The 25,615-nt window shown below is 48.0% G+C and overlaps 1 protein-coding gene across 2 annotated transcripts in view; it reads right to left on the reverse strand.

Annotated features, from left to right (window-relative positions):
• LOC119441870 (uncharacterized) overlaps window positions 1–23,939 on the reverse strand; it is a 25,334-nt gene extending 1,395 nt beyond the window's left edge. Inside the window, exons 1-5 of one of the 2 annotated variants that reach the window (XM_037706507.2) lie at window positions 23,871–23,939; window positions 23,469–23,690; window positions 19,028–19,214; window positions 12,345–12,543; window positions 10,300–10,635 (exon numbers count right to left, since the gene is read on the reverse strand). In XM_037706507.2, the coding sequence (XP_037562435.1) occupies window positions 10,324–10,635; window positions 12,345–12,543; window positions 19,028–19,214; window positions 23,469–23,679 (909 nt within the window). In that variant the 5' untranslated portion in view covers window positions 23,680–23,690; window positions 23,871–23,939 and the 3' untranslated portion in view covers window positions 10,300–10,323. Of the gene's footprint in view, window positions 1–10,299; window positions 10,636–12,344; window positions 12,544–19,027; window positions 19,215–23,468; window positions 23,691–23,870 lie in introns of those variants that run through there. The other variant, XM_049661678.1, reaches the window with a different exon arrangement.
• Window positions 23,940–25,615: the final 1,676 nt, after the last annotated feature.

Here is a 25,615-nt window from a genome sequence, read left to right on the forward strand (position 1 = left end):
TTGTAAGGGCACTGCCGCCGCCAGCTAGATGGCGGGGTTAAATCTGGGGCACAAAATGGCGAAAGACCAGCCGACAGAACACATTTCCCGCAACCCTTGGTGAAGTGAAATTAATTAAATTCTTTAATAAACTTTGGCCTCAGCGCCAGAGACAAATGGCGCATCTGAGCGCCGTACACGGCAAGTCTACGTTTTAGTTAAACAGGCTGTAGGAAAGTCTTTATTACAGCACACTTCGACAAGCCCCCTTTTATATATGTGTCGAAGGAAGGCAGCAACGCAATGCTGAACACAGTTCACGTTCTTGGCGTGAGATAATGCTACCACGAGCACGCCATCTTCCCTTATAACTTGTTGCGGTACATTTCGATAGACGTGCAATAGAAAAAGAAGTTTGAGTGTTAAAATAAGGTAAATGCAACTAGTATGTTAAGATGTATTCAGGTTTTTTGAGCGCATTGGCGCAAAAATAAATTAAATAAATTAATAGAACGCGTGCCTACATTAGTAGATCAGAGCGTGACAAAACAAGGCAGGAAGACTGGGGACTAAAATGGCTAACCACCAAATTTGGCGGTAAATTGCGGTGAAAAATCTTTGTGTTGTCACCACCCTAAAACGGCGTTGCATATAGGCGCCCTACGGTTAGCTAGAACAGCTTCGCTGTTAAAAGTTGGCCCGGCGTCCTCGTCGTCTATTTCCATGGCGAACGGAACTGGCGGGAACCGCCATGCACATGGAGCCAAAGAAGCAGTTTCACTCAAGGTGAAAGCTGGGGAAGCGCGGAGCAGACGGCGTGGTAGAAGCGATTTTAATCAGTTTCTGTTATTTAATTCAATTATTTCTTGAGTATTCCTTTATTTGCTATTATTTGAATCTAGTTAGTTAATTTTACCCGGTTTTGCGATGGTATTGGCATGTTTTGGTCCTGTTTTACGTTTGTGTTTCCTGAGCGTGAGGACATGAAACATGACACATTAGACGCCGACAGCCCGGGCCCCTAAAGTGCTCCGCACTTAAAGTGGTTAACGCCAACACAGACTCTAACCGGAAAAAAAAAAAAAATCCGGCCGATCCCACGCCCTGTGGGAATCAGTGTTACACGAAGCAGTGTGCGGGGAGCTATCAAATTAACGAGTTAACGAAACGACCAAGACAGCACCAAGACGTAAGCGGCTGTTTCATGACCTACATTGTCATGATATTCATTTCATAAGCCCTCAAGAGTCTCTTTAGCTACACTAAGAGGCGTTAAGGCGAGAGTCTTAGTCATGCTCATGACTATGACTCCTACCATCATTCTTTAGTGCTTCCTTCACTTAGGCCATGTCAGAACCCATTGCAGTGGCTTTTGAGTGCTAATTTTTTCGCAGAGTCATTGTCATTTTGCTGAGTCATGCTCATGTCTATGACTTATACCATCATCTTTAGTGCTTCCTTCACTTAGTGCCCACGTACGAATTCATTCCAGTGCTTTTTTGTGTTAATCTTTTTTCGCTGGGTCAATATCATTTTAGGCGGCTGTTTCATGACCTACATCACACGCATGTATGACGTTCATGTCATGACCTATCATTTATGTTTGTCGTACACTCTTGTCATACTATGCCAATTTTGGTACGTACCAAGTTAGCGAAACGGCCATGAGAGCACCAAGACATAGGCGGCTAGATAGATAGATAGATACTGTCAAAGTGGCAAATGTTCGCCAAGAAATGCTTCGCATTTAATAGATAGATACGTAGATAGATATTTAGATACTGTAAAAGTAGCAAATGTTCGCCAAGAAGTGCTTCGCATTTATTACGGCTCATGGCTGCAGCGGCGGCGGTAGACCAGGTCTGAATCGAAACGAATAAACAATTTGCAGTCTGCCACAAGTTCAAAAGGTCAAGATTTTGACTACAAGTCGAAGGTTTTCTAAAAAAATTATTTTAAGCATTCAGTCTATTAGATAAAATGCATACGCATTGCACGAAATGCTTTCACACGTTTTCCTAATTCAGAAAACCAGTCCGAGGACGGGGTTTGCTTAACACGACTTGTGGGTATGAGATGGCAGACTTTGGCTCCACAGGCGAAGTCCGTCATTGTATTCAAATCAGATGAGATGGCTTTGCTCCATTCAATCCTACACAACAAACCAATTGCAATGGGTAGTCGAATGCTTTCGGCCATTATTAGTTATGATTTCTGCATGAGTGTAACCGCGCCCCTCCCTCCACGCGGAAGGCGTCTGGTTCTCCTCTGGTAGGAGGCGGACTGGTATATATGACAATGCACACTTTATGCGCGCGCTTTTTAGGAGCGAAGCTCCTTATAGCGGCACTAGTTCCGTCCCCGTCGTCGTAGTAGTAGTGTGTAACCAGTCTGAGAAAAATGAGAAAAAAAATCACAGCATATCCACGGGGTGAATGATGATGAGTGGGCGAAGCTCCGGAGGGAATCATCGGATCTCCCGCTTAGGGGACGCTAGCACAAACGCGTTAGAAACGTGCAGTACTCTCTAGTAAGGGGGAGCGGCCACAGCGTCTTACGCAGCCATTTACACATGCCGGAACGTGTACCGCGTTTGCCGACGCCATCACATGACTGCTGAGAGAGTTCCGATGAGTTCCCTTAAGCGAGAGATCCGATGATTCCCTCCGGAGCTTCGCCCACTCATCATCATTCACCCCGTGGATATGCTGTGATTTTTTTTTTTAGGGGCGAAGCTCCTTATAGCGGCACCCGTTCGTCCCCGTCGTAGTAGGTAGACACGTCTAGTTTTATGAATTGCTCAATAGATGGCGTTGTGTCCGTATATGTATGTATACCCATATATACATATATATGTATACGTATAGTATAACCGGAAGCCGAGTTCCGCTTCCGTTTCCACTTCCGGTTCCGCTTCCGGTTCCGGAAGCCAGCTTCCGGCTTCCGGAGAACGCTTCCGGCGTTTTATGAAAAAAAATTCCGAAAGTTGTGTCCGTAGCGCGGAATCGAACCAGGGACCCCTCGCTTCCGAACGCGCGGTGCTAACCACTACGCCACGAAGCGCACAAACACACACGCACCACGATGGCAATAAATACCCAACATTAACGAAAGGCCGCGTTTCTAGCGCGTTTCTAGCGCGTTTCTAGCGCGTTTCTAACGCGTTTGTGCTAGCGTGTTACGGAACGTGTAAGAAGCTGGTGTAAGACGCAGTGGCCTCTCCGCCTTACCTTCAACGCGTTTCGAACGCGCTGCCCAAGGCGGTGGCAAGTCAAGTTTAAGTCGAGGAGCGTTTATGAATACGGGGGTATACTCTCTCAGCAGTCATGTGATGGCGTCGGCAAACGCGGTGCACGTTCCGGCATGTGTAAATGGCTGCGTAAGACGCTGTGGCCGCTCCCCCTTACTAGAGAGTACTGCACGTTTCTAACGCGTTTGTGCTAGCGTCCCCTTAAGCGGGAGATCCGATGATTCCCTCCGGAGCTTCGCCCACTCATCATCATTCACCCCGTGGATATGCTGTGATTTTTTGTGTGCGACCCATTTTTTAGTCTGTGGAAATAGAAATCGATGAACAGACACAGCGAAATATCGAAATAAGATTTCCTGTGAAACTAGGCGAGAAAGGTGCCAAAATTTATCAAATATTGCAAAGGGACCTATGGAAAGAATGCCTTGAAAAAAAGGGCTGCGTTCAGGTAATTCCAGCATTTTTCGGGAAGGTCGTGAAGACCCCTAGGACGACGCAAGATAAGGACGTGCCTCTCCCTCGTGCGCAGATAAGAACAACAATTGTGTGCGCAGTGACGTCATAGCACGGCGAGGTTTTGCCACAGCAGGCGCCACTTTTTACGGTTAGCTAGGGAGCCTACATGCAACGCTGTTTTAGGGTGGTGACAGCCTTTGTAAGGGCACTTGCCGCCGCCAGCTAAATTGGCGGGTTAAATCTGGGGCACAAAATGGCGAAAGACCAGCCGACAGAACACGTTTCCCGCAACCCTTGATGACGTGAAATTAATTAAATTCTTTATTAAACTTTGGCCTCAGCGCCAGAGACAAATGGCGCATCTGAGCTCCGTACACGACAAGTCTACGTTCCAGTTAAACAGGCTAGTAAGGACAGTGTTTATTACAGCACACTTCGAAAAGCACCCTTTATATATTACGTCGAACTGGAAGGCAACGACCATCCCCCGTCGGTGCGCCACTGGCCGATACCATACCACCTTGGCATCGTACTATATGTGCACTGACTGCTCTGAACAAAGTGCGCCAGTGTCGCTAGATCGACGAGCTGAACCGATTTGATCCAAAACCAGCTAGAATGTTGAACCACTATATGCTTCGAGTATGGTGCTGTGCAGTATTCCGACGTGCACTTGAAAATTTATGGCAACATTGGCACTGAGCATCGTGGTGATGTTGACTGATTGGCCTTGACTTCTATGAGGGGCCACTTGGGCTATGGCAGACAGTCTAATTAAGGGCTCCAGGCCCTGACATCGCGAACCTATGATATGTTACCGGTCTCCAAAATTGATTTGTACAGCCCTTTGTGCATTTCGCCTCGTCTGAATGCTGTCGCCTAAACCGGCAAGAACAAACTCTTGACCTGGAGCGAGGCATGATCGTGTTTTATCAGCTGAGGCGAAGCTAAGAAGAAGGGATGAACGCTGATACGATGTCAAAGTTTTGATAAGCAGGGAAGCTTGCAGGTGTGGATGTTACGTAGTGAAGTTTTCTGTCATAATTTGGGAGTATTCAAAGTCACGGCTTATTTCTGCATTTCTTTTTTATGGCTACTTTAATAGCTCTCCGTGGCCTCGACAGTGATCCTATGCGAAGGGAGCGCGCGTTTCGTCGTTGGTTGACGCTTGACAACGTCGTCGACAAGTAGCTGATAATGAGGTAGGTGATAATGAGCCTATGCGCGGCATTATAACCGCACCTGCAACAGTGTGCAGCGCGATAACAATACCATACCGACGAACGTGCGGATGAAGGGCCTTTTGCCTTGACGCCATATCAACCATATAATATGGAAATTTTGCTTTTTAATTCCTTAATTAATATATAAATGAAGACATTTTGTAGCTTTGTAATAGGGTGGTGGTAGTGGTGATGTATGCAGGCGGAGTGTGCCTGGCAGACCTGGCCACCAATTGCTCCGACTATAGGCGTCTCTTTCTGCGCCAAATATGTCGCCATGTGTCCAGCAGGCAGAAATGTGAGCAGAATGCGTAACACTTCCACCGCAATTCTTTTGACGGCGGTGTGGTGAAAGGGCGAGCGCGGTTGAGCTTGTCGGCGCTGTAGCAGACGCCCGGAAAAGGAAGCTGTCGAATAGAGGCGTGCAGTGATTGGTCGGGAGAGCATAGCCTCAACCACAGACGCGTGATGTGCAGTCGCGATATCGGGTAACCGCGCTTTTTTTATTCCTTGTCGTTTAATCTGAGCTATGCTTCCGCCTCGCTCTCGTACGATGTCGTAAGTTAACTGCGCTGCCACTTCAGTGGCACGCTTCTCTTAGCGCAAGAACGTTTTCGCTAAGAAAGTGCGTAAGAACGGCGCAGCTTAGTAATTTCTGCCCTAGGCCTATGCACTCTGTTTTATGACGTCATGCTACTTGGGCCGGAAATTCTACTGTCAAGCCCGGCACGATGAAAGCGGTGACGTCAAAATCGCAGTGGTTAACTTGGGAGAATCCCCATTTGATTCTATGACAGTCGGGTAAAGTAGCATGGCGTCATGAATCGAAGTGCGCACGCCTTGTGCTACCTTGGAGGCGTTGGCTACTGCAGTGAAAGTAGATAATCTGAAAGGGATTGTGGTGCTGGCGGCCTGCAATTGTTCCGCTTCCCATTGGTTAGCTTGCGGTGGCTGGTCGAAAATCGCGGTGGCGTGCAACGGAGGGCTAAAATGCCACTAAAGCGAATCCTCAGCAAAAAAAGAAAAAAAAAAGAAAAAGAAGACGAAGAAGAGAAAAAGTTGGCAGAACGATGTGGTATGCGTGCTGATATGGTTCGATACGTTATACGGCCAAGCAAAAATTTTTATTATGCGCAAGGAAACCCATTCTCCCCAGCAGCTCTGAGTAACAGTGCTAGAGCGATTAGCAGGAAGCCATCTGCTATTCGTTTCGGAACCGGGGCAGTTCGTCATACTAACGCAACTTAGGGCGTACGCGCACACGTCATGACGTCGTCAGATTTTGCGGTTTTGTTGTCGTCGCGTAACAAGCATGCGATGGAAATGCAGCGTGTAAAAATTTGACCAATAGCTAAAAAGATAACAGAATCGGAAATAATTGTCGCATTTACTCGCGTATAATGAACGCACTCGCACAATGAACGCACTCGCATAATGAACGCACCCCCAACTTTAGTTGTCAAAATTTGGATTTTCTTTTTCTCCCGCGTAATAAACGCACCCTGAACTTGCTGCCGTGAAGTAGGAGAGACACAGTACGATTCGGCACCCGATATGGCGTCCGGCGGGTACGATTGTATCGGACGCCGAATCGTACCGCGTGTCTCCTACTTTTATTGCGATAGCAATCATATGGACACTCCAGGCGCATATTCTCCATCTCTCGCATTCGAGGGAGGAAATCAGGGAGGAAACGCGGTGTATTTCGTCGCGCGCATGGCGCCGGTGGGAGGGGAGGCAGGGAGGCGGCGCAGCAACTGCACATTGCGCGGCCGCGGGCACCCTATCTTGAAAGCGATCTGCGTCGGGGGCTGTCCAGGTGCGACGGCGGCTTATACCTTTGTGCGTGCTCCGTTATCGCCGCTGAGTTTGTGTTGAAGCTATACACTGCACGAAGGTCACTTCGCTCACTGTTGCAGCCTCGCTTCCTCACACCAGCGTTTCGACAGCGAGTGCCCGCGGTCATTGAGTGTGATTGGTTCATGCTTGCCTGTGCGCGCTGACTCCATGCTGGTTTGCTATTGCAATCGATGGTACGCCTTTCGGGTGAAACTGCGACCTCTTTAGAGGTGGCCGCGGAAAAAAAATAGCTAATAATATTACTGCGAATAATAAGGTCACCCCCCAACTTTGCGCATATTATTCGGAAGAAAAAGTACATCCCTTATGCGAGTAAATACGGTATTTATCCTGTGTTCGGCCTAACCAGGCATAATCAGTTTGCACACGTCATATCACGTCGTTCTCACAGTTTTCTTGACGTCAGCGGGCATAACGTTGGTTAAGTCGAGCAGATTGAACGCGTCGTCCCCGATGCCTTTCAATATGTGAGCGATCTTGTCAGCCTCGGACATCTTCTGGTCAGCTTTTAGACACAAGGCCATCAGGTATTGTATGTACGGCAAGTAAGGCTCAATCGACGTCTGGGTACGTACCGCCAGTTGTTTCTTGACGGCTAACTGTCGACCAAACTTGATGCCGAAAAAGTCGCGGAGCTGCTGCGTGAACGTGTCCCAGCTGGTGAGATCGTCCTCGTGGATCCGAAACCAGACGCGACGGGTGCCGCCGAGGTAAAGTATGATGTTTGCCAGCATTTCAGTCGGATTCCGGCCATTCTGTTTGCTTACACTCTCGTATACATGCTGAGCTACTCATTCACGTCCACGTTATCTTTAATTTTTAATATAGAAAAATGAGGAGCTAGAGCTCTTTAAAGCCGGATAGACCAAAATACTAAATGCACTACTCGGGCAAGAATAAAACAGAAGCAAGGTGTGGTCCCTACCGGCACCAGCACAGGAAGAGTGGTGTATTACGTGCGACAGTAATCCATCACACAGAAGGGGGGAGAATCCCTACAGGTCCTTTCATGCTTATTTATACTATATATAAGGTGCGTACTTACACAATGAACATGGCAGCGGAAAGGATAATACGACCATGACATTAATACATTAAAAAAAGATGAACGAAGCACATTGCAGTGCAGACAAATCAGGTAATTTATTTCTCCTTCAACAAATTATAAAAGCATAAAATTCAAATAGCAAAAAGACAAATTCACAGTAACAATAATAGTATTGTTATTATTCAAAATTTAGCTTACTTATTCTTTACGTAGACCGCGACATATACCTTTGTGCGTGCTCCGTTATCGCCGCTCAGTTTGCGTTGAATTGTGATACACGGCACGAAGGTTCCTTCGCTCGCTGTTGCTGCTGCGCTTCCTCACACCAGCGTTCCGGCCATCAGCGTCCGCGGTCATCCAGTGTGATTGGTTCATGTTTGCCTGTGCGCGCTGACTACATGCTGGTTAAATTACTTTGCAAGTTTACACGCCCGATAAAACTAGTATCCTTACTTCGTATCCTTACTTCCTGTCTACGCATTTGCTATCGCGATCGATGGTTTGCCTTTCGGGCGAAACTGTGACTTTTTTAGATTCAAGTTCATATACAGTGCCCGTTTATGCAAGGTTGAATACCTTATCACACACTATTTTGTTTGATTTATTATCGGTTTATTTCACATCTTCGATTAATTGCCCCCCCCCCCTTTTTACCATATTGCCACCCGGTTCATGGCCTATCCACCAAAGTGGGTTTATGCCTTGAAATAAGGAATCATCGAAATCATAATCCTTTCACTCACATGACACAGATTAGTGTCCACCATAAAATCGTCAAGGGTGCTAGCGGCACGCCTCTGCTTATCAGGGCATGACCATGGTCCAATGACTTTACTCACTGTGAGAGGACATCTGTTTCGCCTTCACTTTTCTTCGACATAATGGGGACTCGTGAAGTCTCATCTTTCGATTGGGCTTCGTTGGAATTTTTTTTTAGAATTTGCAGTGGTTTTCGTTATTATGAGAAACAGCGAATCAGGGAGCGAAGAAGCTTTCATATTTAAGAACTCATTGAATGATATAAGTTAACAGCGACTCACTATTCTTTAGCCGGACGTCTGCCAGACGTCTCTGCGGAAGGTGAACCACCGTTCCTACGTAAGTTCGGGTTAATCTAAAGTTGGGTTATCCTGACGTAAATCGATTGAGACGGCTGTGGGGTTGGAATTTACCTCTATGGATCCACTAGATAACCTAAAAAAGAACATCACATCGTGAGGGTACCTCGCATGTGGTGGTAAGACGACTCAGCCCAGTGCCCCTAGCATCATGCGTGTGCTGTCGAATAAGCTCCCGTCACCGGTTCAAAGCTCAGAAGGCAACAACGCGAAGCTATATTCTACCTCCTCGATGCCGGTTGCCACTGAGAAATTTACCCAACAGAAATGATTTTGTGAAAACGCTGCCGGGTGCGGCTATCTGAGCCCTGGCTTGTGATTCGACGCATTCGAGTCGGGTTCGTGTCGGCGAATAAGCCTATTGCGCATTGTAAAAGTGGGATTCGTATGCAGCCTTATCTTGACACGGCTTGACATCGACATAATACAGGCTGGACAGCATTTACCATGGACCTTTTGCGGTGCTTTGTGGTTAGGTTTCTTTTATAAATAGATTTTTATGGGAGCAAGCTTCTAGCTTCAAGCAGCAAGCTTAAATCTACATTCCGATGATTCACCACTTCTTTCCTTCGCTCTACTTTCTCGTTTCTGGTTGCACGTTGAACTAGTCTCGCGCGGTACTTTCAGTAGCTTCTCTCAAACGATTTAACGGACACAATGTCACCACTGGCATTGATTTCAGTCGTCGCGATGTCGAACTTGCCCGACGCAATTTACGACGGGACGCCCTATAGAGATGTTCATCCGCGATATTCAATGTTAGTTCATTTAAACACTAACATGGAACGCAGGAATGTTTACTGTTAACAAAACACTTATTTACAATGTGCAAACTAAGGTAAAAATCTCGAACGTCACTGTTTACTGAGATAGGACATGTACAGCCTATAAATTCCAGTCAAAAATAAGGATTCATCAACACAAAAATTTTTAAGAGCAGTAACCAAGCAACCACATAGGGTGGGGCCGTGCTGTCATATTCATTGTTAAAATGACAAAAAAAAACGAAATGAGCCGGGAAGTCGAAAAATAAAGCAGATAAACATGAACAATATTTTTCAATAGCTGCCGGACATTCTAGATATCTGTAACATTGATCCGCAACATCATTCGACATCGCGAAAGGACGGAATGCCACCGGTACATACTTTGGGGACCTGCATTTCATAGTTTAATACTGTGAGCGTAAATTCATGGCCCCTGACGAAACTACTGCTTATCGTTTCTTTGACAGTCACGATTTGAAGATTAAGATGGCTAAAATGGCCGAATCTTATCTGAACGCAACCAGGTATTCCATCTGTAGGCTAATTTGAGACAACAGCAGAACCAAATTCTTCCGCACGCTCACGGCGGCGTTTTTTAATGGAGGCTTGCGGCCCACCAGGCTTAGCCGATGGCGTATATTTTGGTGAAGTCTCCGCCCCTGAAGGGCCAGCGGAAGAGCGTCTTGATGTCCGAGCACCGCTTGAGGCCGATCTTCTTCTCGAAATAGATCTCCTCCGCGTCTCGCATGTTCACGATGACGGTGACGCACGGTGCGTCTTGCAGAACGGATGCCATAAGCGCCTCGGCTACGTCTTCCGAGTCGGCGAAGATGCCGCGCACGATGCGGTTCCCGTAGATGTCGCCCGTCGAGAATCCGTAGCCGCACACCGTCTTCGAGCCGCGCCGCGCGACTGCGGTGCGGACGTCCGCCTCCTGCGAAGAGCGTTGCGCCACACTACTCATGTGTGCGCAAGAAAGCCTGCCATAGCAATGGTTGCCTTATGGTGTGGAAGGACACCCTGCTGCATTTGGTCAGCTGGGAAGGTGTTTAAAGCGTTGCTCCATCGATAGGAGCAAAGCCGGGAGCATTCTGATCTTGCCCGCTCAAACAGCCTGCTAATTTGGCGCTCAAAGACGACAATGAGAAGTAAGACTATACTGCACTACTCCGCCAATGCATACTGGATGTCTCACATAACTTGAACCAAAAAGGGGAAAAAATAAAGACAAGAAAGTGGTACTTTTTAGACAAATGAGACCAATGGTAAGAGAATCTTATTTACGGTCGCCTTGAGTCACTAGGGCTGCTTAAGTTGGCCAATTTTCAAAAGTTCAATGATGCAACCTTTTAAACTTTCTTCATTTTATGACTAAATAGTAGGGGAAAATTGTAGAAAAATTTTAAATTCTATAGTAACTGAAGACGACTAAAAACAACATGTCGTTGTCCTCAATCTTCTAGGGTCTGCAAATGTTCTTTTTTTTTCAGGTTTGGTTCAAGTTACGTGAAGCACCCGGTGTGTACCTCTCGAAAATTAACACATCTGCTTCTCAGTGAAAAATAGGTTTAGATTTCAATTTCCAAGAATCATAAACACAAATTAACAGACTTCATAAATGTGTGACGACCGGGAGACTGCGAAACTTGAAGGCAAATACTCTATAGCGATTACAAGGCAGAATCACCCATGTCTTTCTTTTTTTTTTTTTTTTTGTTAACGTTGTTAAGTATATGGACAAAAAAAAATGTGGCCACTTCTGCACCGCTTCTACAACACAAATGAAGGCTATGTAGGACTACTGTAACCATTTTTCTGGCAACAATAGTGTTTCAAGTATTAGGGAGAACCATTAAATAATTATTAAAACGCGACATGAACGTACTTAATGTATTCATAGTAATCGGCGTAGATTAGTTTCCCTGGTACATGCTGTCACAATTAAAGACTATGGAAGCATGGAACTGATGATGTCTACATGCATCACTACCACTGGATATTGTTGTTTGCTGATGTGGATAGATAGCTGAAGTTTCGGTGAGAGTTGAAATAAATATTTAACGAATAGATAATCCCTGCCACGCAATATGTCCCTCCTGATGTAGGGAGGTTCGCTGCCACCCGGGATGTCGTTTATGAGGAAAAAAAAATATTGAATGGAATAGCAACACCACAGTCAGTGGGAAGGATTATGAAGGGTTTGTTGGGTGTGGTTGTCAATTGTGTAGAATTTATTTTTTCCCAGAAAAAGAGTGAGGGCGCATGAGAATCAATCCACACAGACGCTTACGTATACGATGAACCGAGATTAACCATAAGATAGAGCCTGTGGCAGAGTCCGTTTACCACACCGGATATCAACGCGTAAGGGTGAGAATTTCTGGCATGCAAAAGCAACACCACATTCAGTGGCTTCAACGGGTTTGCTGGGTGTCGTTATTTATTGCACACAGATTCGTCGCCACATAGAAAAAAAAGAAAAAAAAGGAGGAGTGGACGCAGCAATTCAATCGCGCAGACGCTTACCTTTGCTCTCAGCCAAAGTGTACCATGTGCGAGGTTACTATAAGTGAATCCTACTGTTATCTCAACAGGTAGAAACACCATGAGCGAGCAATGCAAGCGAAGAGGTGTGCGGCTTACTGCCAGGGAGAGCTCGACGAACTTTTGGCGGGAGCAGCCGAACACTCGCTCGTCGTACCGCACGACCATCGGAAGCGTCTCCTCGCCGACAGCCTCCACCACGATGCCCGGCACACTCTGCACCAGCGCTGACACGTTGGGCTTCCCGGGACCCAGCGACTTGAGCTCACGGACGTACATTTGGAAGTTGTGCTTGTCCCTGCACGTTTGCGGCCGGACGCAGAGTGAACCAATGGGGCGAGATGCGAGCAAGCAAGTGCAATTGGGATTCGCTAGTACGGCAGACAAGAGGGGCATAAGGAATGCTTGTCACCCTCCGATGCTTACAGATGCGTATTTCCTCTTGTTTAGTATAAAATATTCCACATATTATGCAAAGTTCCTCCTGTTTTCCCACTTTTTATGCCATAAACAAATAAAGTTTTCTTGCAATGAAGTAGTAATGCAATTTCCCCGTGCAAGGTATTACCACTCACACGCCATGACTACTTATTATTCTGGAGAGCTGCTTCTGAGCGCAACGTGGAGGATTCCATTCCCTGGTGCGGCAGTAGCATTCAGATGGTGGCAGTGCAGAAAAACGTCCATTTACTTATACCTATAGCGCCTTGTTGAGGAATCTCAGATGGTACAAATTATATTCCGCACGCCTTCTTTATTTTGTCACTGAAATACCAAGTGTTGCTGTAGGACGTTAAACACCACGAGCTTCTCAAATCTTTTGATTGATGGAGTGGCTTCGAAAGTGGTGAAGATTGCACATGTGCGTCCGACCCAACTTTGAAAAAGAAGTGGTGCTTTCTGCCAAATTATCGCGTCCCCTCAAAAGCCACTGCCAGTCGACATTCGTTAACCAGTTGTCATATGCAGCGTGTTTCCTGCACATAATCCCTACGTGAACATTTGAGCAGTGTTGTGTCTGGCGGTCCCTCGGGACAAAGGAGGCCGGCGCCGACTCAGACGCCCCAACCTGGCGCCCTTTCTCGCGGCCGAGAATTGTCACCTGGGACTGAGGGATTAGCAGTTGGTCTCCGGGCTACCTCATGCGTGGCTAAACGGCAGCGTCGCCCCTTGGTGCGGTCCCGTGAATTACCAGCGCCGCCCGAACCACGACGACGCTACGCCGACTGCTGCCTTTCGAGACAGCCACCGCCCTACCTGGTTCCGCGAACTGACCACTATGGAGAGGCGAATCTTGAAAGGGGCCCGCGTCTGGCAATCCCGGGGGAACGACATCAACGTTCGGTTCCCAAGGTGTCAACCGCTGCCTGTGTTCGGGGGCGACCTAACAAGATTGGAGGCGGAGCCCGGCGGGAAACGACGACACATCACGTGCGGGATATGGCCACCTGATCCAAGATGCTGATTGGCTAAAAGAACTACAGTGTGTTCCCTCGTCGAGTGAAAGAGGGAAACGAAAGGGATAAAACAGGGGACTTGAGTGTTGTGAAAGAAGCTTGAGGCTTGACCATGTAGAGCACGCTTGACGATGTAGAGCACGCTCGACCATGGAGAACGCTCGGAGATGTAAACGCTACCACATGCAAAGATGTTAGCACGTAGACGGCTCCGATATCATGGAGCCCTTCTTGTAAAATACCATGTACAGTGTATATAAAACAGTTTTCTAATCTCCCTGGATAACTCCTCCTCTTGGCACCTGGCACGGCACCATACATGGAAACCTTTGATGGACACCCGGAAATCGCCATTCGCAACAGTGGCTGGCAGCTTATGGGATCGGCCGGCGTTGGCTACATCGGTGTGGTGAGTGCTACGTGTTTGCTTCTCTTTTCGCCAGACTCATTAGCGCAGGTGACTAAGTCGTTAATGGTGGTTTGATGTTGTTAGTGATTTTCTCTCACAGGACCAAGAATACAGTGTCTCGTGGGCTAAGTTACTAAGGGGAAGAAACACAGGGTGCACTGTAAATACGGATAAGTTTGAAATCCAGGAACTCCTCAAAAGTTGTGAGCCGATGGGCATTTTGGTTGTCCCTGCGGTAGGCAAAAGTCAACAATTGGAGCTTTTACAGAATGAGGAAGTGAGTTGGGAGAAGGCCGGAGAGGCCAGGAAAATTGTTTCGCAAGCGAAGAGAGGAAATTCTGCGATCTCCCGATGTGGTAGCGATAAGGACGGGCTTAGGGCCTGAGTTTGCGCTTCATGTCGCCAGAACTCTCTAGTACAAGTAACTAGTTGCTAGGGGAGTAACTGTGTGTTTTTTGGCGGGCACCATTTTGGGAAATTCACCTTCTTTAAATAGCGAATTTTAGGAAGGGTGAATTTTGAAGGCAAACAAGATCGCTATGGAGAAATTCAGAGTGCAGGACCTCCTTCTCATTTGCGAGGAGTTAGGCATTTCGGTCGACTCCGCAAAAACGAAAGAAGCGGTTCTCGACGTCATGAAGGTAGAAGAGGTGACGGTCGAGGAAGCTGATGAAGCTTGGGAGACAATTCAGGAAAGAAACCAAAAGGCAGAGGAGTGCAAGAGGCGCGAGCTTGAAGCTGTTGAGAAGCGCGAGAGGCGCGAGCGTGAAGAAGCAGAAAGGCGCAAGCACGATGCCGAAATTCGCGAGAGGCGCGAGCAAGAGGCAGCGCAACGGCACGCTCTTAGGATGAAAGAGCTCGAACGGGAAAATCAGATGCTCAGATGGCGGACAGCGCGACGCCAGCTCCACACTTTCGAGACAGACGAGGGTATTGTTAATTTCCTCGCCGGTTTTGAACGAGTGTGTGAGAAAGAGGGTGTCAGCCGGGACTTGTGGGCTGAGCGATTAGGAGCACTTCTCCCGTTTAGTGTCGGCGCGTGTTTTATGCATTGTTTGTCCGAGGAGAAAGCGCGCGACTACGACAGGGCTAAGAGGGCTTTGTTCAGGCGCTTTGGTGTAGCATGGCAGGCCGACTTCGAAGGCCCAAAAGACAGTGAAAAAGCCGAGCCTGTCGAAGGTAACATTAGCACTGAGAGGACTAGTGTAGAAAGCTTTCGAAAAGGTGTGATGCAAGTGGCACACACACAAAACGAAGAGAGCGGCGGATTTCCCGCACCAGAAACGGAAGGCCCTTTAGGCCAAGTGTGTACGGCGGCGGCAATTTCGGCCAGCCTGCCAGACAAGGTCACGCATTGCTTCTCGAATAGGTCGGAGCAAATGCTGAGGGAACCGGGAAAATCCATCTCCAGCAAGGTAGCTTTCAGGGCAAAAGCACGTGAGGAGACTCAGAGACTGATAGGCTTATTCCCTATTGAGCAGCGGTCACAGGACCATGGAACGATTCCAGAGGCAGCTGTAAGCAGTGATGAGTTAGACGTGTTGGTAGCCGGAAGCGAGATGAATGCGGTCACCGAAGACAGCGGTGGTTTTCCCGCCCTAGAACCAGGGGCCGACTTCGAAGGCCAAGATGGCAGTGACAAAGATTGTTCAGACAGCGCTGAGAGGGCTGTGGTGCCCGTCGTTAACGGAAATAGTGACAAGCGCGAAGAAGCACTTGTTTCGCCGTTTAGCGAGGCTGTTTTGAAAACAGAGGCCGACTTCGAAGGCCCGCGAGAAGTTTGGCATGCTATCGACGGCAGTGATGGAGCTAGGCCACCTGAAGATAGACTTAATGACGAGCTAACTTTCTCAAAGGTCAAATCTGGTCCTGCTCTATTAGAACGGCAGTCGCGCTGTGAAACCCAAAGGGGCAAGGAAATTTCAAGCGCGTGTGCCGAAACTGCAGACTCTACGAAGCATGCCAAACAGAAAAGGCGTAGGCGCAAAACGAGAACGGCGGACGCGGTCGAGGCGCTTGGAATCAAACATGCGAAGCGCCAAAGCGACAGGGGCAAATTCGCTAGGGTCAGAGTCCAGACAGAGAGCGTGAAAAAGCGAAGGAGGGTAAACCCCAAGCTTAGGCGTTTGCTGCGGTCAGGGACCGGCGTGACGCACGTCGCGAAAAGGAGAGTTTCGCGAAGATTCAGGCGTGGTGAACGTCGCCTAACCGCATCTCGTACAACGCATAGTAGGCAGAGGGACAAAGGGAAGCGTCCTGTAGGCTGTTACAATGGCCGATCACTCGCAGGGGAAAAGAAAGGAGTCTGCCGAGCAGATAACTGGAAAGTGCGCGCACGGGTCTGTCAATGTACCTCCCTCCCCGTACTTGGAGGCGGTTGTCCTAAAGTCACAGCTACCGGATGTGTCAGGCGAATTAGTGGCTTTTGCCTTCTTCGCGACGGCGCCTTGCGAAATCCCCGGAATGCGCGACCCCCTCGAGTGCGTTTGAAAGAAAGGGGTGCGTTTGGGGCCCGAGAATAAGTAAACAAGGAAGACGGGTCGCAATTTTTTTTTTTTCTTTTGTATTCTGTCTGCCTGAGATTAGTTGAGTTTTGAAAGTTTGAAGCGCGTAAAGAATGCCGCAGTTTTTTGTTGTTAAACTTTCCGGCTCAGGTTAGACTCACGATTTAAAGGGGAGTGTGTACGCGGCGACAGATAAAGAATTGAATTGCAAACAGTGTCAGGGTTGCAAATAGTTTAGAAGGTCACGCGCAGGTTGCGCAAGTTGATGACCGGAGCTTTTGCACGAGTTTGTAATAAGTCGTAGATGGTTTGCCCATTTGTTATCTAGTATATTGGCATTATGTAATGATTATGTAGCTTTCTTGTGCTAAGTGTTACGGACTATGAATTACTGAAGGCCAGCTCTCCCTTCGCCTTCCTGATCTGTGGAAGCTCTAATTCATAATAACTTAGCTTCATTACATTAACCCAGATGGTGTCTGTTTCCGAAGACACATCATCGGAAGTTTTTTGGTACTTGTCCGGATCAACGAGCACCTTGTGTTTCAGGGTTTTCTTTAGATAGGGGGTTGTCAGATTTTTGGAATTGGTAGAGTCTGGCAATGAGAGTGGCTTGCAGTGGCGCTTGCAGCATTGTGTGTGGCTGACAAAGGTCGCTCCTTGGAGCTTGTCATCTTGCATTTCTGCAGCCCAGTCAGAGCCCACCTATGAAGAGGCCTTTGGCGGGAAGATCATCATTCCTGGAAGCAGCGGCCCCATGGCTTTGAGCGAAGCAGGCATCAAACCGGCCGAGCTGCATGGAACAACTCGACCTCCCGATGCATCATCTGGCGGCGGGGGTGCTGTTGTGTCTGGCGGTCCCTCGGGACAAAGGAGGCCGGCGCCGACTCAGACGCGCCAACCTGGCGCCCTTTCTCGCGGCCGAGAATTGTCACCTGGGACTGAGGGATTAGCAGTTGGTCTCCGGGCTACCTCATGCGTGGCTAAACGGCAGCGTCGCCCCTTGGTGCGGTCCCGTGAATTACCAGCGCCGCCCGAACCACGACGACGCTACGCCGACTGCTGCCTTTCGAGACAGCCACCGCCCTACCTGGTTCCGCGAACTGACCACTATGGAGAGGCGAATCTTGAAAGGGGCCCGCGTCTGGCAATCCCGGGGGAGCGACATCAACGTTCGGTTCCCAAGGTGTCAACCGCTGCCTGTGTTCGGGGGCGACCTAACAAGATTGGAGGCGGAGCCCGGCGGGAAACGACGACACATCACGTGCGGGATATGGCCACCTGATCCAAGATGCTGATTGGCTAAAAGAACTACAGTGTGTTCCCTCGTCGAGTGAAAGAGGGAAACGAAAGGGATAAAACAGGGGACTTGAGTGTTGTGAAAGAAGCTTGAGGCTTGACCATGTAGAGCACGCTTGACGATGTAGAGCACGCTCGACCATGGAGAACGCTCGGAGATGTAAACGCTACCACATGCAAAGATGTTAGCACGTAGACGGCTCCAATATCATGGAGCCCTTCTTGTAAAATACCATGTACAGTGTATATAAAACAGTTTTCTAATCTCCCTGGATAACTCCTCCTCTTGGCACCTGGCACGGCACCATACATGGAAACCTTCGTGGACACCACGGACAATCGCCATTCACAACAGCAGTCACGAGCTCTAGCTACACACATACATGAGAACGGATTGCTCGGCGTCTACAGTGATGAAGCCTGTTGTATTTAAAACAAAAAAGTTAGAAGATAGTAACTGTGGGAAGCAGATTTTTTATTTGGGCCGTCAATTTTTAAAAGAATCAACGAATATTGCAAAATTTAAAAAAAAAGAAAGAAACCCAGGAACTAAATTTTAGGCTGTATAACTCAGTATTAAATACTCATGTCACGATTCTGCAAACTTCATCTATTAATCCATCTAAAGCGGACATCACTTTGAAACATACCACTACTTCTTGAGTGCGACATTTTGTAAGGCTTTCGTAAATACTATAACAATTTCCCGTGAGCGTATAGTACTTCCATATAAATTTGGTCCACTTAGGATGCGCTAACAAATGCAGCTTACAGAACTGCAATAACTGTCATTGGCGGACTTGTAAACTTTCTACTCCATTTTTTTTTTTTTGCGGAACCAACTCATTTTAAAAAAATGTTTGTAAGTATGCCGTCATAAGTCAAAATTCTGCACCCTACACTTGCTAGAACTTGACTTTCTTTTCCAAATGCAACACACTTAATTCATATCGGTATAGAGTGAATTTATAATCAAAGCATTTCTGCGTTGGGCAAGTATTTAAACAGGGAAATCGGAGTTTGCACGAGGGGTATAGAGCTACCTCTTAAGCACCAGTCATTCTGCGACTGTAGTAAACATACGCAGTGCTGGTTGTCACCGCTTATACTTGCCTGAACAAGCGGACCTGCGACGGCAGGCAGTGGAGGTAGACGTTCTGCGAACCCACGTGGCGCAAGGACTCGTCGAGCAGCCGCTTGCCGATGCCACGGCGCCTCCACTTGGCCACGACGCCCAGCAGCGCCAGGTACGCCATGTCGACGCCGATGAACGGCACCGCGCACACGCCGTACAGCTCGCCTGCGTGGATTGCGCGGTGAAGGTTGCGACGGGTTGAATTACTTAAGGTGACAGGCAACGTCGGCCAACGGAGATGGCGTTTACTGAACGACGAAGAATCGGCATTTCATCGTCCTCGCAGCGACTTCGAAAAGCAATGTACAGGGTCGACCCTATCTAAGGTGAACACCTCATTACTATTCAAGCCGGTAAGACTACAGCGTTTATTCTACTTCACGAGTGAAATGTTCGTTATAGGATGTGTAATCGTGGTGTCGATAAACACAATAATGATTTTTCGAATCATGTACTGAACATCAGCTTCTATGATGTCTTGAATACTAATGAGGTGTTAACCTTAGATGTGGTCGACCCTGTACAAGGGCTTGCTTCTTCATTACAGACAGTGTGTCACAGACATATTGGCAGCCACTACTCCAGGTGAGCGCTACGTATAATGCGAAGCATTGTAGTTTGCTACAGTATAGAACGGCACGCACGAACCGTGGTAATTTTCTGAAGCGGAACGTACACCGCATGTTGTGAAGATGAAACGTTCATATAACATTGCATTGCTAGAGGTGATGTTTATGTCAATTTAAAAATTTTACATTGTTAGAGTATGTCCACATCGTTATTGGATCAGCATGAATAATTCTGAGATCGTAGTAAACTTACACAGTGCTGGTCGGCACCAGTACTAGTACATCACTTGACGCAATCAATGTTCGTCGGTTCACTGATTCTGGTTTTGACCGTGTCTTGACTGATGACATCACTGCTGGTTCCGCTGCTGATTCACCGATTGGGGCGGAGCAAGCTAATATGCGTCATTGATGACGTCGATGCGCACTTGTGGAAGAACTCCGGTGTATACCGAGAATCTGATAACGAATGTGTTAAGCAGCAAGTGGTGGCACATCGTTTTATCGGTGCTCACATTGAGCGCTATCAGGGCGTTTGATGATCTGTGTGCTCCAAATGCAGTCACAGGTTTCTGTTTGAGACGCTACGTTAGACTGTACTGGCTTCGGGATCAGCCCACAAACACGGTCAGATACTCGACAGAAACATAAACGGTCTAGATTCAACAAGAATGCTCCGCAATAAAAGGAACACGCACTCTTGAGACTTTACAAAGTGATTTGCTTTGATTAGATATTTTGTTTGCGTAGTTCTAGTCAGTACACGTAAATATACCCTTCCTAGTCCACAATAACAATAATATTTGCGCGGTAATGCGGCTAAGCCTCAATGAAGATTGACAGAAGCAAATTTCTGCTACAAACGTGCACATTGGTGGCTCCCAAGCTGCACACATCGAGGAGGTCGCGAGGATTATTCAGCTGCACCTGAACAGTTTTATCATGGGCGCAATAATCTCCTTCTGCGTTGCGCTAAAAAAGTGACAGATGGCACAGGCTAGAACAGTGATGTTTTGGTATGAAAGTTGTTGCTGTGGCAGCTAAGAGCTAGCCGAACCTCCGATGTTCTATTATGCAGACTTCAGCAGTTTTTTGAGACTAAGGAAGTCCACTATAGCGCCTGTCTTCAACTGAGTACGCTGTTTAAATTACACTCAGCAAAAATAAAATGTCATTTTTTTTCGTAGTTTAATTTAGTTTTACTTCATGGCGTATGGGGAACAAAGAAAATAAAAAAAGGTATTTCTTGTTCCTTCTCATAACTCCTACCCCGCTAAGTGGGTGCGTGCCACAGCTGAGCACCATAATAATAACTCCGGAGGAATTTACACGCTCCTCGACAGCTTTCTAAAACGTATCTGAGGAGCGCGTCATGAGTGGCTTCTCTGTAGCCGATTCCTCTTCGTATGCATGGGAGTCTGTTGTTTGATAGACGAGAAAGGGTTCAAGGTTGACTGAAAGAGTCTTAACTGCTACTGGCGCTAAGCAAGCGGCAGGCGCAGAAACAAGCAAATGAAGAATCAGGATCACAGCGAGCCCCTGTGGCACCTTCGCTGGCCATTGCAGTTGATCGCATCAGCCGAAGCCACAGCAAGCGGAAACGCGAGAAAAGTGCAGGCAGTCCCACCAGTAAAGCTGCGCACGATAAGATGCAGGCTATATGTATCTCTTCTTCCTGGGGTTGCTATCAATTCTTTCTGGGGTTTTACGTGCCAAAACCAGTTCTGATTATGGTGCACGCCGCAGTGGAGGGCTACGGATTAATTTTGACCACCTGGGGTTCTCTAACGTGCACTGCAACGCAAGCACACGGGTGTTTTTGCATTTTGCCTCCCTCCAAATGTGGCCGCCGCGGCCGCGATTCGATTCCGCGATCTCGTGCTCAGCAGCGCAACGCCTTAGCCGACTGAGCCACCGCGGCGGGTTGCAGGCGGTCTCGAACCAGGCGTTAACGTCCACGCAGCCCACAGTACGCCGTTGAAGCGCTCTAGACAATGCTGTACTATACAAATTCGGCCGCCATCCCGCCCTGCGAATGTGAATGTCCAGCGAACTGTGTATCAAACACCACACATGGTCGAGCATTGTATTCACGCTGTTCTTCTGGTGTCTTTAATTTCCGTGGTCTACCCATGGCAGTCTTAGAATGAGCTGAATGAGTTGCTAGACGGGTCTCCATTTTATATATGAAAGTGTGGTGACGTCACTAAGTTATATATACGCAAAGTGCCTCGAGCGGCTAATCGCGCGGCAATTTTGCGTGTATTCGCGGGCTTCTTTCACACTCAGAAAAACACATTTATGTAACATGTATTGAGCAACATGTATGGGGAGTTTTTCATGTTGCTCTACAATTTTCTCATTGACACTTTGATAATTAGGACAGTACTTCTCGAGTTAGACAATTAATTACAATTAGCTAATTAAATCTCAGTAACGAAAAAAATTACTGGCGGCTACTCCACTGTACTGGAAACAATACGCACTGCTTCGCGTAACGCCGCTACACTTTTTTTTAAGTCGTGCTTCGTGATAGCTGGGTCACCCTGTATAAGAAGCTCTCAGCCAGGTCTCGCAGGGTTATGTTGAATTTATCGGTCCACCTTAAAAAATAATTTTCCGCTTAAAATCCGGCAAAAAAAGTGCTACAATCTTATTCAAGACCTAATGATGTCTGTAACATCCAGAACTAATGAGGATATATGCAGTAGTTAATGAAATTTAAAATAAAACTCAATTTCTTGGTTTTGTGAGGAGTATGAAGTGATAAGGTAACATATGATTTTGAAAATAGCCAATCTGTGTTATCTTTGTAGCGATGGTTCTATTAAGGCGAGTCACGTGACCATATGGTAACTTGGGGGACCTGGGTTCTCTGGACACGAAAGCCAGATCACCCGCCACTAAGTCCGAAGCTCCGCCCTCTTCACGTGCAAGAGGCGCAGCTACCACGCAACTAGCGCACACGCTGGCGCGGAGATGCGCGCTCATCGGTGCATTGATCGGGCACCGGGCGCCGCTCGCTTCTGCTCTCGCTCTCGCGAGGACTGCACACATGCCTCGACTAAAGAAGGTGAGCGTCGCTTCTACGTCATGCGCCAGAATAGCCGCGAATAGGCAGCGCTGTCCTAATCTAGGGGAAGAGAAGCAAAAACGTTTAGCTCGCAAACGCGCAAATAAGGAGCCACTCTAAAATGAACCCATTTTGGTTTCGTTTCCGAGGAGCTGTATTTGCTGTGGGTCATGACACAGTAAGTGGTCACGTGGCAGCAGGGCATTGCGACGTTCCGGCTCGCTCGGTATAGTTTGTCGAGCTGAGCGCCAAATACTCACGTGGCCACGTGAATGCTTCTGTGTCATGACATACCGACACATACATCGCCTGGGAAATGAAACCAAAACTGATTCGTAGAAAAGCTGTCATTGTAAGTTATTTAGAACACTCTGAGGATTACGAGTACTTGATTCTGGGATTTCGAGGCCCAAGACTTTCGCTTTATGAAGTAAACGAAAAGTCGGAAATGTCATGTCAGTAGCCTACTTCTTTAAATACACGGAGCTTTTGTAGGAAGACTTGGGGGTACAATAGTGAAGAGCTACACTACAATGCCACGCACACTAAACAGTCGTCACAAAGGCAAGCGCACAGCAGCCAACGTTTCAGACGCTCCATCAACGAACGCGACGTGCGATCCCTCTCGTGTTCAAGAACGCTATACGCAATAGCAGACAACGCGCAGCTGCATGAGGCGCAAAATAATCAACATAATTGGAGCGTAGTGCACTCATTGCGGACACGGGGCGCTTGGTCGTCACCCGGCCGTATGAGGAGCGCTAAAGTTTCTCGCACCGTCATCGGTTATTGCTCCGTAGATGCTCCCGGGGTCTGTTTTCCAGAGGGTCTCAAGATGGTGAGTGCCCGTCACGAAGCCTATCTCCAGACGGAGCTCTTTCGTGAGAGGCAACTCCTCCCAAAGCAGCGGCCTGATCGTGTATTCCCTCAGGTCCGTACTGGTAGAGGGCTTACTGGTGCCGGGAACGGGGTCGTCCGTGCCCGACATGACTCGAGCGCCTGCAAGGTCCCGAAGAAAGCAAGGCAGTACGGCTGACGTCAAAGGTATACCGACAGAGAACGTTCACTTATGGAGAGAATAAAACGTGGTTTCTAGTGTTTCAACGTCAACGCGTGTTTTAGTCATTTAGCGGAACGAACCACAAGCACAAAACAGCACAATGACAGAAAAAGACGCACCTGTTTTGCTATCCTAGAGAACAATGAACGCACTACCCTTCTCACGGCACACCTTTTCTTCTTCTGTTTCGAATTTTAAGCATGCGCGTGTGCGCGTGCTCGTGAGTGTGCCAGTTCGGCTGTCCGGAAAAAATAAAAAGGAGGGAAAACATGAGTTAATCTAATATCCTCGCGCCTTTTGCAACAAGATAGACTGTACAATTAATAGCAAGAAAATTATGAAAAAGTTTAGTCATGTGCTAACTATTTCTTTGTTGCTCTGTCAAAAGCTCAGCACGATCTAAGATTATTTTTGCACGCCGATGCCGATTGCTAAACGCTGAAAATAAAAACAATATAAAAGTCGCAGTTATGTCCGAAAGGCGAAGCATCGATTGCAATAGCAAATTAGTAGACAGTTACCCGAAGTAAGGATAGTAGTTTTATCGGCCTGTAGACTTGTAAACATTCGCTTACTAACTAAATTACTAGCTGTGGTGTCACGCGGCGCGAGAGCATACTGATGGCGCACCCTGTCCTCCATCGCAGATCGGTTAGAAGATAGGGCCCGCGCGGCCGCGCCATACGCAGCCGCCACCGGAGTAGAACGTCCTCCCCCCTCTCCCTCCCTTCCCCACGGTGCCTTGGACATGACGGAAGACGGCGCGCTTCCTCTCTGCGTTCCTCCCTTGCGCGCGCGAGATTTGAGCCACCATCGATCGTCGGCTCACCCTCGAACGCTTTCACTCGCATATGCAGCATGCGGAGCGCGGCGACGATGTTTCCCCCCGTAAACTTCATACGGAACATCACGGCGATGACGACGGCAGATATGCGCCTGGAGTGTCCATATTGTCGTCCGTCTTCCGGCGTCTAGTGCAGGAAATCGCTGGGTTATTGTCGCGACTGATTACCTGACTCGCTACGCCGAAACAAACGCTCTACCGCGAGGCACAGCAGGAGAGGTGGCGCGATTCTTCATCGAGAATGTTGTGCTGCGACATGGTGCACCAACCATTGTAATCACAGACAGAGGAACCGCATTCACGACAGCGCTCTTAGTATTGGCTCAGTGGCACGACTCACCGCAAGACGACAGCCTACCATCCACAAACCAACGGACTCACAGAGCGCTTAAACAAAACTCTTGAAGACAGGCTTTCAATGTATGTGGATGTCGAACACAAAAATTGGGACGAGATCCTACCTGACATCACTTTTGCTTACAACACCACTAAGCAAGAAACAACACGGATGCATCCGTTCAGCCTTGTTCATGGACGATAAGTACGGACGATGTTGGATGCTAATGCTCCCACATGAATGCGATGACGAAGACAAGGATGCAGATGCGTTTGCGCTACGCGCCGAAGAAGCTAGACAGCTCGCGCGCGTGCGGATCTGCCAACAGCAAGACTACGACGCAGGCCGCTAGAACGCTCGCCATAGACCAGTAACTTATGAAACCGGTGATAGAGTGTGGGTTTGGACGCCCATCCGAAGACGGGGACTATCCAAGAAGCTGTTGAGGCGACATTTCGGACCGTATCGAGTGCTACGACGCCTAAGTGACGTCACCTACGAAGTAGTCCCAGATAGCCCCTATTGCACAAGGCGCTGCCAGCACCGGCCTGAAACTGTGCACGTAATATGTATGAAACCACACGTCAGCGATTGACTGTGCCATAGACTTCCCACCGGTCACTTCCTCTATAGCATCGGGGCGATGCTTCTTTTTAGAAGGGGGCAAATGCCGCGTCTCTTTT

This window comes from Dermacentor silvarum, chromosome 2, assembly GCF_013339745.2.
Source record: "Dermacentor silvarum isolate Dsil-2018 chromosome 2, BIME_Dsil_1.4, whole genome shotgun sequence".
Classification (NCBI taxonomy): domain Eukaryota; kingdom Metazoa; phylum Arthropoda; class Arachnida; order Ixodida; family Ixodidae; genus Dermacentor; species Dermacentor silvarum.